This window comes from Pleuronectes platessa, chromosome 13 (genome assembly GCF_947347685.1).
Source record: "Pleuronectes platessa chromosome 13, fPlePla1.1, whole genome shotgun sequence".
Lineage (NCBI taxonomy): Eukaryota > Metazoa > Chordata > Actinopteri > Pleuronectiformes > Pleuronectidae > Pleuronectes > Pleuronectes platessa.
Window position 1 is genome coordinate 8,077,096 of NC_070638.1, and position 12,679 is coordinate 8,089,774.

The 12,679-nt window shown below is 40.6% G+C and overlaps 1 protein-coding gene across 1 annotated transcript in view; it reads left to right on the forward strand.

Annotated features, from left to right (window-relative positions):
* Positions 1 to 12,679, forward strand: part of LOC128454785 (corticotropin-releasing factor receptor 2) — a 31,298-nt gene that overhangs the window by 9,857 nt on the left and 8,762 nt on the right. Inside the window, exons 3-5 of the mRNA XM_053438325.1 lie at positions 11,233 to 11,318; positions 11,596 to 11,702; positions 12,505 to 12,622. Of these exons, the coding sequence (XP_053294300.1) occupies positions 11,233 to 11,318; positions 11,596 to 11,702; positions 12,505 to 12,622 (311 nt within the window). The remainder of the gene's footprint in view (positions 1 to 11,232; positions 11,319 to 11,595; positions 11,703 to 12,504; positions 12,623 to 12,679) is intronic.

Here is a 12,679-nt window from a genome sequence, read left to right on the forward strand (position 1 = left end):
GATTTATGAAACAATCTTTGATTTAACTAAACTTTATTTAACAGAGACATATAATGACCATTTTTCCGCAAGTTGAAATGGTTCCTTGGGATCTTAATGAAATGACTAACATATTTTGGTCAAAATACCACAAGGATTATTTAAAACAGCACCTTTTTACCCTGTCTAAAACAGCCCTGTTAAAGTATCATTATAGAGAACGCTCTTCTCATTTGTTTTACGGTAGCAGTATTGCCCGTTTATTAGAGGTGTTACGGCTTCTGTGTGTATGACGTATGTTGTCAGTTCCCTTACCTGTGCATGAGACGGATGAATAGAGCCAGTGCACATGAGAATAAAGTAGAAAGAAGGCCCCCGCACCAGCGACGCCTAGGCGCCACCGGATTAGGACCTCCCGGTGCCGCACACTGAGCCTCTGGCAGGAGGGCGACGGAGCGACTGCTCGCCCAGCTGCGGCACGTGCCCAGCGGTTTTACAACAAATATGAACATCGGCCAATGATATCGGTGAAAGTCAAGTTTATTACCGATAAGCCGATATCAGTAAACGAGGCGAATATCGGCCGCTACCGATGTTCGGCCGATAAATCGGTGCATCCCTAGTTTATATCATTAAATTGTATCTAATTCCATTATTGTTATCACTGTATGTGATAACGACTCTTTTCCCAAAGAACTTGACTCAAAACTTTACATTGATATGTTTTTACTTGTTTCATTATTGCGGTTAGGAAAACCACATGCAAGGGTAAACATTACAAATGATTTAGACAGCCTAAGACTTTAGTGATGGATGATGTAATGTTAAATTGCAAGAGAGCACACATTACTTGCTCTGCCTGTTAATAGTCCTAATACATCATGGTCGGCTGGAGATAAAAAATATAAACAAAGAAGTTTTTTCCTTGCTTCATTTTTAACAAAGCGCCTCAGGATGCATTCGCCTCAAGTTATCGTGCATACGAAGCCGTTGGAGGCTGCTGGTGCGATAAGCCGTTTCCAAAGTCGATCGGACGAGGGGCAGACGAGGAAATTGAAGGACAGACAGACAGACGGCGTTTCTCCATCCATTAGTGGGATTCCTTATAGACAAACAGGAGAGGAGACACAGCTGCGAGTGGAAGATTATCCAGCAACTCCTCCTCGGGCTCTGTTGGTGTATCTGCATCAGTGGTCAAAGCTCAAGGCACAAAGCTTTTTAAGAGGTTTGTTGTTACCTGCTAAACGAGAGGAGGCACAGACACATGCTCATTGCAATTCATGGTGCAATGCTTCTAAAACAGACTGTAGGCAGTGAAGCTACTAAAAGTATTTGATCAACCATCTAGATGATATTTACAAATAAAAAGAAACATAACACTAATCAAATCACTTTTTTAAACAGAAAATCCCCAAACTCTCAGGTTCCAGCTTCTGAAATGTCAATATTTATAAATATTTAAAATATATGTTGCGGCTGTTTATTCTTAGCACTTACAAAAACACTTTAAAATTGATAATATCTAGAAGGGGGAACTACTGAGGGGTCTAAATCCTGAACTCTAAGCTACTGGCGCAGAGCTTTAAAAAAAAAAACAAGATCACAAAAACACACTTAATTATGATACGAAAGGAAGCTAAAACACACCCAGAGAAGAGAACAAAACATATGCAAGAATTTACTGATAAAGGTTCTCAATTAGCAATCTTATATTCTCAAGTTGTTTTTTTTACAAAATGTGATAAACATATAAACCTACAACTACTTACTAACTCTTCACTACAACCTTCAGAAGCTGTAATAAAATAGGAAAGATTCTTTGCAGGAGTTACACAGGTTTCCAAGGAGACTCTGGGACCCCCAGTGAGAGGTGGGATTTATGGTCCAAACCAAACAATTAGCCAATCACGAAAAATGATTAATAGATGAAATATGTTTAAACAATTTGCTGGGCTCCTGTTGAGCATAACCCCATTTGGTGGTATTACAAAGCTTTAACAATCATGGTATAAAACATGAATGCAAAATAGGTTTAAAATTGATCATATGCTGTGAAATAAACATACATGTATATTATAACATTAATGCTGTGACATCCACAACTAAAACTGCACTCAACAAAGAAAACCTTTATCTATAAAAGCACTTGCAGTATGTGCAGCCTGTACGTGCAGCAGCTGAGCAGCTGCAATCCAAACGAAACCGGCTCCTTCCCTCGAGTTCATCTGAGAAATCCCGCTTTCTTTTCATCTAAAATTTCTCTTCTTATTGAAAAATAATCACCCAATTAGATATGTTGCTCTAATGAGCGCATGAATAAAAGAACAGCTAAATACCAGGTTCATTAATGAATTACCAGAGCAGATATTTGACTCGTTAACATCACTGATGCCTAAACAACCTCGCCATGGGGCATAAGCTAGTAAAGCATTGAAACATATGTCACGTACATCGGTTTAGCTCCGAAACATTAGTTCATTTATTCAATTCAATGAACCATCGAGAGTGTAATGAGGCTGCCAATCATAGTTTCTCCCTCCCTCCCTGCTCTGGGGAAATAATCCTTCACCCTCATATGAAAGACTGTTTAATAGATATAAAATACATCTTCAGCAGAGAGGTCACAGAAATCTCACAGAGCGGTTCAGCCTGAGGCTCCTCCAAGGTGTCTTCCAATGTGACTATTTTTTGTGAAGTGGCAAGTTTTCCAAAAGGTTGTTCCGTCTCGGTTCAGCCTCTGGAAATAGCTTCTGCAGCCCAGTGGAGCGGCGGCGCTCCCTGATCAGGTCACCAGCAGTCGCACTGACAGGTGGTTTATTCTGAGTCCTTCAGAAAATATAAAACCTCCCTTCCTTCAGTGTGTGAATCCACAGGGGCAACAAAGTAGTTTTATATTACTTTTATTGATCTTTTACTCAAGATACAGATAGAGCCACATGTAATAAAAGACAACCAGATGCATTATGAGTGTAATCGTTCACTTACTTACGTGAACTATGCGTGTACCACATGTGATACTGAAGTATTCCACTAGAGGGTGCACCACAGGACTGTTTAGATCCTCCAGATTCACAATCTGTAAATACTGCCCCTACAGTTCACTTGTATATTGCAAACAATGAAGTCGCAGAATACGCGAGGCCGCCATGATGCAACCACGTCGTCAAAAGCAAGCTCATCTGCGGCCTTATGGTAAAAATTTGTGGAACACGTTTTAACCCATTGACAAGAAGCAAGAGTGTCAATAATCACACATCCTCCGAGAAGAAATAAGATCAACAAATTTATGCTTTCTGAGAGATCGCAATTTGGTCAGACGTTCACTGAATCCTGGCATTCTGACGAGAGGAGGAAAAAGTCTAAAGAGGTTAAAAAGACCAAGAGCCGACAGACAGTGAGGCTGCACCTAAGTAGAACACAAAACGGAATAAATTACAGATCTCATGTGATTACTTCTTCAAACCCCCAATTGAAATGCTGCAGATACAACCGTCATTGCATGTCATCTCTGACCCCTGTAACAAAGCCGTCAGTCATTAACCTTTATTGTCGAGCGACCCTGTAATTTGTATGAGAGAAAAGGGAATTTCAGATCTCCCTTGGATCGCTATTTCATAAGGTATTTAGGTTATTCTGGTTTATCTCACAGTTCACTCTCGCTCAATACACAGAGATTAATGACCTGCTGGTCGGACTCGTGGTGTTCTAGTGGTCATACGTCTTTTCAAACACCTGAAACAGTCCGAGAAGGACGTGTGTTTGATTGAGCTGTTAGCTGCCCCCCTTCTTCTAGCTCCTTTTCTTCTTTGCTTGCTCAGTTTGTTAATGACTGGACAGACAGAGCCTGATGTTTGAAATGAAGTAGAGTATTATAACCTTATAACCCAAACGCTTTACCACTTTTCTTGCTGAAATGGCTGTGTAGTTGCTCTTCCTCCGGAGAAACTGTATGAATATAGTTGTATTTTTCTAGTTGCAATAAATAACATGGTGCACTGGCTCCCGACCTTTTCTGTTTGTGAAATCTTTATCAATTCAAAATATATTTGAGATAATTCCAGAGAAGTTGTTGACATCCCTTTTTAAAATGAGACAGGTCAGGCTAGTAGATAATGTTTCACATATTTAAAGGAATAAAGTGCTTGTTATCGATCAGTTACTGAAGCCAGGAGTCGAATTCACACTGTGTTCCTGGAAATGTAGCAGCTGCAAGCTTTAGAGTCATGTTGCCATCGTAACAGAAGGTGCTTAAAACACTTTTGGGAGTGCAATGATAATACCCGAAAGCCGGGGACTGTGTTTTCCTTTGAAAAGGATCAGCACCAACTGAGTAAATGTGACAAGGACAGTGCATTTTTTGTAAAGTGGTTCAGCTGCCATGTTGTGTTTGATCACACTTGGGTCAATCAAGGCCTTAGAAACGGCGAGTTAGTGTTGACTGGTTAGATCCACTTGAGACTAACATTTTATGATGTGAACCACAGGTCATCGGTGACATGAATATGTCATTTTTGGAAACGGGAGAACGTGTTTTAGCTTCTCTTCAGATAAAGACCAGTTTGAGTTCCTCCTTCCTGCTTTCATGTGTCATCTAATTCTACATAAATCTGTCACAAGTGTGTGGTGCTTTGTTTTTTCCAAATATCTCTAAGGCTATTCTCTTCAGCAGGCAAAGAATAAATTGAAGAAACATGTGAGCAAATAAGGGAAAAATAAGTTTTGCCCTTTTGAAAAGGACACTTTTGCATCTTAGACCAAAAGGGCAGGGGCGGTCGGTGACGCACAAAAAAGCAAAAAGCAATATCTTGGAGATGAGAAGCCAGCTTGACAAATTATATGAACCATCATGACAATTGGAAAGGACGAACATAACCCCACAAAGCTCCAGACAAACGTCAAAGATTCAATGCTTCAGTGGGAAAATCCCAGCTCGCACAGTGGTGGAGAAGAGCATAGCGGACTCTGAATTGTCTGTAGTCTCCTATCTGGTAGAAATATCTTTCCTCTGTTTTTTTACTGTGCAGTTATGAAGGTGAGACTTAATTGGATTGGGGCTCAGAGAGTCTTTATCTGGATCTGCTCCAAAATTGAATGGGTTCTTCCTTGTTTGACGCAGTAGAAACTCTGAAAAGGCTACGTGAAGTTTTCTTCCTGTTTTGGACGGCCCCTCAGGTTCTGTGCTTTGTGCTGCATCGGATGCTCTTATCAGGATAATGCTGTGTGCCAACAGAAGGACCTCCTGCTCAGAAAAAAGCTTGATTCCTCAACAAAGTGCAATTTAAACCTCGGGTCAGACGAGATGCCAGGTTCCAGGAGGTCATCAGATGTCCTAGTGCCTGAACGCTGCACTGAGGCACTTCTCTGTTGTGTCTGTTTAAATCAATGTCCTCAATCAATATATTACTTTTCAGAAACTGCAACACAACACACTTCATCCTACCGGGTTCCTTGTATTCCTTTGCTCATTCAATCTTCTTGAATTCAATCACATTAATGTCAAATCAGATGTTATCTGGATCATATGTGTGTATCACTATTTTATTAGCATTTCTTCAGAGAGACTCAGGCTATGTGGCATCACTCGTCTGTGGCTGGATGCAGCCGGTCCCTGAAGCATGACAGGCGAGTCTCTTGAGTCTCAGGGCCTTCAACGTGATGCCTGTTGTCATGAAGACCATTTGTGGCCTGGTGCTTCCTTCAGGACAACAAGCTCCTCCCAGTGGGATCTTCAGGAGAATCATGCGTTTGAAGCACTACTTGTGTTTCACTCATCAGTAAATGCTCTGATGCACAACTAGACCATAAGTTCTCTGCAGTTACCAAAGAATCCTTTGTTTTCTCTATTGACGTTTCATAAAACCTTTATACAAATAATTTTAAGCCTGAGCCAGGGCGACCAGCCAGCAGATGAATTCTGACCATAACAAAAACCGGAGTCATAGCCAAAAAGTAATTGGAAAACGTATGCATACATAAAGTGTACATTACACAACATCACATACATACCCTTTTTAACGAGTTCCATTCAGCCTCTTCTTAAAATTGACCTTGTGGTTAAAGTGTTCCATTATATTGTATATTGTGTGTGTTTGTACTGAGTGTTTTAAATATCGCCCAGTAAAGTTACCTAGTGTAGTAACGCTGAACTGTCCAATCGGTACTGGTTGTTGCCACCATGATTTTCGCGGTTGTGGTAAACATTTCCAGGGTCAAAATCAAGCTTCACCGATCAGAGATGTTGCTACTACACCTTAGGATTGTGGGTAGTCTAGCGCATTGGCTTCTATATGAGCAAATAGCATTGTGACATTGTCTCATATAGATTGTGGAGTTAAGTCTACATTGGTAGGTAACAATATTATGGCTGTTAATCAAAATCTTTGAGGCGAGGACACGAAAGCTCTCCTCCTCACCGAACGTCTTCATGATTAACTGCTAATTGCTCCAGTTCCCGCCACCTAAATGAAATGTCAAACTGAATTGATTAGAGATTCCCATGCTGTTATGGAATGGCCTACATTCCTCCGTCAGATGCTCAAATTAAATTCCATGTGGCTAGAAGGAAACGCTGCTCAAACGGGCTCAGGTGTTCAACTCGCATGAGCTGTTTCGATTTTATTGTGTCTCTCAACTCATCCTAACAGAAGGTCCCAGATTTAGTGTCTGTTTCACAACAACTGGAACATCTGACTAATTTGGGGGGGGCGACCGTGAGAGGCAGCACTCGTGTCACATCCTTAGTCGGAGCTCAGTCAATCAGAAAAAACAATCTCCTGTCGGACAAAAGCAACACAGGCCTGGAGAGACAGATGCCCGGCTGGAGCACAGGGCGATCAAACACCAGAGAAAGGCAGGCAGGCTTACACGAGCTTTAAGTGAAAAATGCTGTACTGTAATATTCCTGTGGCATTGTTGTAGAGGCCACGGTTCGGCGCACAGCAACCATCGGCTCAAAGAAACAGGTCAAGCTCGGAGGCATAGGAGTCACACACTGTTTGGTTTAGTCTTTCAGCATAATTGGGAATGTGAATTTCTAATTCCTTTCACAATTAATAATTGAATTTGTGTTTTTTTCTATGCCCCCTGATTGAACCAGACCACACACATCCACGTTATGTAACTTTTCAGCAACGCTTTTTCCTCATTTACATCAACAAACATGCTTCCAGTCTCCTCTCCTCGAACATTCCTTTGGTGTTTGCTTGCATGCGTCCAAGAAAAGCAGAGAAGTTGGCAGGGTGGCCGGTGGAGGAGGTGGCACCGCGGATGTGGGGTGTACCAGTTGGATATCGCGCCGATTCTTCCCTCCGCCTTCACACCAACCGAGTGTCATCAGTGTCGGGTTTGCTCACAGCGTTATCAACACCCTCTCCCGTTCCCAAACTCGACAGATTCATTAAGGGATTTTTATTTTAACAGAATGACTTTAACGCAAACCATAAGGGAGAGAAAAAAGTTTAGAGAATCGCTTTATCATGCGTAATGCACAGATGGTTAGAGGGAAATATGCTCTTCCTGCACCAGTGCCTTGAATTAGTCCTGCCTCAGTGGAATCGCTTACAGGGACAAACCTCACAACCTGCTCCCCTTCCTCTATTTCTGCACCATCGCCGCTTGGTTCACAAACCCAGCGTGATATTTGCCTGGAGGGCGAGAATTTTATCAGGAAAACACCTTGTGCTGCTGCTGTGATATTATCTCATTATCTCACTTTATCATAGTTGTCATGGTTTTCTTTGCAAATATAGCTGTGTTGCAAATTAGTGGGTTGCTTGAAGCCTTGAGCCTCGTTCTGGCAGAGAACAGTGGGTTCCCGACTCGCTGGGTTGAGAGATGCTGCAAACTAACCTGACTGGAGGAATTTCAGTTGCTGTTGATTTGACGTGACATCGATATCCTCTAGATGCTGTCGTGCTGACTCTCAGTTTGATTCCCCCAAAACAGTTTGAATGATATAAAATGGCTTCTTATTATGATTATCTGCTCAGATTAATTCATAATACTCGCTTTGAGATGAGGAAGAAATAATTATACTTTTGTCAGAGCTCTGAATTGGGAGGATTCAATTGCACAATTAAGAGATGCCAATAAACAATCCACCTTCATCAGTCTCAGCAGACAAAAGCAAACAAGGATAATCAGAGAGTCAGGAGGTAATCTCAACGTCTGACGACAAATTAACGTCCGGTGGGCAATCCATGTTAATTTGGAGTTTCCGGTTTAGACGGCAGATATACAGGCCCAGTCTGCGTCTTCCCTTCGCCGTGCAATGTCCACAGTCCAAGTCCACACAGGTCAAATGTTACCCCATACGAAATACAACCGGATAAACTTTCTGTGCAGTGTTTTGGGTCTAGACGTTATTTCCATATGAGGGCACATTAATTTAAAAGTTGCATTTCAGTATGCCAAGGCTGACTCGAACGTGATTGATCAAACTAGAGAGAGAAAACTGGAAGGCTTCCAACTGCATTGGCTGGTGGAGGCATAGAAACATAGGGAGATAATTGAAGTTCCCATTTTCTTATAAGGATCATTTTAACTGGAGCCCACCGGGTTGGTTACCTCCTGGATTTTGCCTGATGTTTACCCTCTGTTTTTTGTAATAGCACATTAATAACTGCTGATTTCAAGTCTTTCTGTAAAACCGTCAAGCCTGCAGATACGAATGTTAATATATTATTCATAAAGCCAGAAGTTCAAAGGTCAAAAGGTAAAATTGCAGGGTTTTCCTGAAGAGCCACAACAATCCAACACTTGACAATCCAGCCTTTATCCAAAACCTGGCAACCCAAGAGGCTATGAATATCAATGGCTTTTAACATCATCACAGTGTGAATAGAGTACAACGAGAACACACAACTCCCTTTCAGCCCATTATTGTGTAAAAGACCACTGGAATCAGTGGTAGTGTGTGTTGTATTGTACTGGACTTATATCAAATATAGATCCAGTATTGTGAGAGGAGCTCGATACAACAGCAGAGGGAGCTTTGAAAAGTCATTACTTCTTTTTCAATACAACCTCTAGTTTATTTGTGAGTTAATGTTCATACCACTCAGTCCCTTCGCTGAACAACAACAGTCAAACTCCGAGCGGTGTGTGTTTTCAGAGCATATCGAAACTGACTGTTTTACTGCATCTCGTGGGAAAACCATCATTCAAGCGCTGGAGTGGTTTGACTCACTTTGATTTACCACTCTGTTCTGGGCTACTTAGCTCTAAATCAAATGGCAGAGAACCGGGTTTTTCCCTCTTTAACACAACACAAATCGTTACCAAATAAATGCCTGAAGTCAAATGAAAAGGCTAATGTGAGCTCGTTGGCAAAGGTTCTGTTTGTGTTGCTACTTCTTCTTCTAGCTGCCACACATTCTTTTAACACAAATGTCACATTGTGTGACATTAATTCAAACGCAAAGGATGCTGTGGCCTTTAGGTCACTGTTTCTGAGGTGGTTTCCTCACTGTGGTTTACAAGAATCTACACATCAGGACGGGGGAGTATGAAGATGACGCTCCATGTGAGATTTGTCTAAATCTACAATGGGTCAACATCAGTATTAGTGTGTTTTCCTTTTCCACACATCGTTTGAGCTACCTCTGCCTTGGGGGACATGTTTTCTCCCTTTGTCTTTTGTTTAATTACTCAAACTGTTGAATAAAACTTTGAATGATGGACAAAATAAATCACATTCAATATCAGGGCAGATTAGGACAAAGGGTTGGATCGGGCATGTTTGTTAGAGCCTGACCGATATGGATTTTTTGGAGGCTGATACCAATATGAATAGTTAATCATTTGACTTGTATAAGTTCTAAACACATTTATCTGTTCATGTATATTATAGTTAATTTAGATAGATAGATAACTTTATTCATCCCCGAAGGGAAATTAAGTCGTCATAGCAGCAGGTATATTTGAATACAATAAAATACAATACAATAGAATAAAATAAAAAATATTGAGGTAGAAAGAATAAAAAAAACAGGAACACAAGATAAATAGGTAGATAAGGTGCAGTGGCAAGGTGATGGTAATAGTACTGATGATATGATGGTAATGTTATTGTTAGACAGTATATACAAATAGTACAGTATATATAGTAGTATATAATATAACATAATTTATATATTTATATATGATAGTAATTCTACCAGTATAATAGCAGTATATAGTAATAATGGCAGCAACAGTATATATAATAATAGTAAATATAATAATAATAACATGTACACATGTATAAATATTATATACAAAGAGTATGATATAATATGATATGATATATAGTAGACGTATAAATATAAGTATTCGACTATACAATAGATAATATAATATACTATGAGTGTAAGAATATGTAGACAGTGTGCAAAAGAAAATATTATTGTATAAAATTATATATAGTATCAATATTTACTCACACGAGTTTGGATCATTAGATACAAGGTAAAAGCATCCTTATCAAATAATGTTGGGGTTAACTCATCACATCCACTGAGGCGACAGGGATCTGACATTTGTTCATTTGGAGCTGAGTTATTCACATCAGAGCCCTCGACCTGTGAAAATTATTGTTTGGTTTGAATAAAATATAAAAGATGACTTTGGGTTTGTTATATTTATGTTGGTTTTGAAGAAACTAATCTGACAGGAGCCTAATCAACGAGAGTTTTCCTGCACAATAATAAAACCACATACCTGATGTGTATCCTGGCAGCAGAGTGGTTTAATTGATCCCTGTGAGTGGCAGGTTCTAATAGAAAATAGATTTATTGCTGCTCTGTGTCTGCCCCAAATCTTTCTCCGGTTTCTCAGGGCTGCTGAGATAAAGCGCCCAGTCAATGCACCGTGAGGAAAAGCCAAATGAAACGTTTGGAAGTTGATTATGGAAAGCGGGGCTTCTAAAGAGATATGCAAATAAACTGACAGAGTTAGAGGATTTGCTTTCCCCCTCACCAAATAAACTGTTGTACTGCTAAAGTGGTGTTCTGTGTAAGAGTCAGAAAGATAGTGGTGCTCAACTTTGAACTGAGCTCAGAGGAAATTGGAAGGATGTTGTGTAGCGCCCCCCTCTTGGCAAATGCCTCTCTAACCTTGCCACAACAAACAGGTTTGGCACCAGCACCGAGGTGTCTGCTGTCTGCAGACAAACAAATCGGTGAAAGTGTCCATTGATACATTTCAACAAGTATTGTTCAATGCTAACAGTGTTTGCAACGATGCCATGATTACAGTTTGATCACTTTCTTGCAGGAAGTGCTTACAGGGAGTGCATGGATAATGGGACGTGGGCGTTGAAGAGCAATTACTCCAATTGTGAGCCTATTTTGGAGGAGAAGGTGAGTGTGGCGACACAGGAGCAATCCTGCTCTCTGCTTTATTCTCTGCACAATCTGCCTATCACCCCCGGGAGACGCCCGTCACAGTCGACACTAATGGGACTCACGGAGACAACCAATCGGCTGTGACTGCATTGTGTTTTGAAACACGCCTGGACAGGTCGATACTGTAGCCATTACTCTGGCTCTTTCTATGTGTCCATGTTACTCAGCTCTTTTTCTTTGCCCTGTTATCCGTCTGTGCATCAAATAAGTGAGTCCCATCTCGTCTTTCCAGAGGAAATATCCGATGCATTATAAAGTGGCGCTGATCATCAACTACCTTGGCCACTGTATCTCCGTGGGAGCTCTAGTCGTGGCCTTCATTCTCTTCTTGTGCTTAAGGCGAGTACAGAAATAGTGCATCTCTAACTGTGTCCTGCAGAAGCCTTGCACTGCTTATCATTAACTTGCTTATGTCAAATGAATAGATGCCTGCAGTGCGGCTCAGCTGAGGTTTAGAAAAAGCATAATGTGTATTTCACAACACTTCTAATCACATTCACTCACACACACACATACACACACTAACACACACTGACATATACCAAGAATCAAATGGCCGCAGCTGTGCTGTTCAATAGGGTTTGATCCATGCGGGCTTCTGAAAGCAAATATTGATTTCTTTGGATTTTAGACCGAAGTAGTCAATATTTTGTTCCATATTTAAGTCTCTTAAGATTTCATGGCAGAATCAATAGCTACGTTACGTTTCACCTGAGGATGTTTATTTGCCTCAGGATATAAATACTGGAAAAGATTTTTTAACATCGTCCAAACTAAAACTCTCTTTAAAGCCTGCAAAATTAAATTATTCATGTTTTAATAACCCATTAGAGCAGAGGTGAGGTACCTCCAACCTCCCGGTCGTGAGGCAACTCAGAAATACAAAAACATTGTTACGACAGTTTTTCAGAAAGGGATGTTCATTTCTGTATTGATCATGAATGCCGCTAACGACCATTAACCAACAAGAGTGAATGGTACTATTTGGTCTGTGACATATTGACAAGATTTTTACATGTGCAAATAGCAGCATAAGCAATAAAACATTACTCCTTCTTGCATCTTAAAAACATGAAAAAAATCGGTGTGGTATATGAAATCATGATAATCTAACATCTCTTCCGTTTGTCTCGTGGCTCAGGAGCATTCGATGTCTTCGAAACATCATCCACTGGAATTTGATCACCACCTTCATCCTGAGGAATGTTATGTGGTTTCTGCTTCAGTTGATAGATCACAATATTCATGAGAGCAATGAGGTAACGGCACACGTGTCCCCTGTAATGCATTATAACTTAAGAGTGCAGAAAGTTATT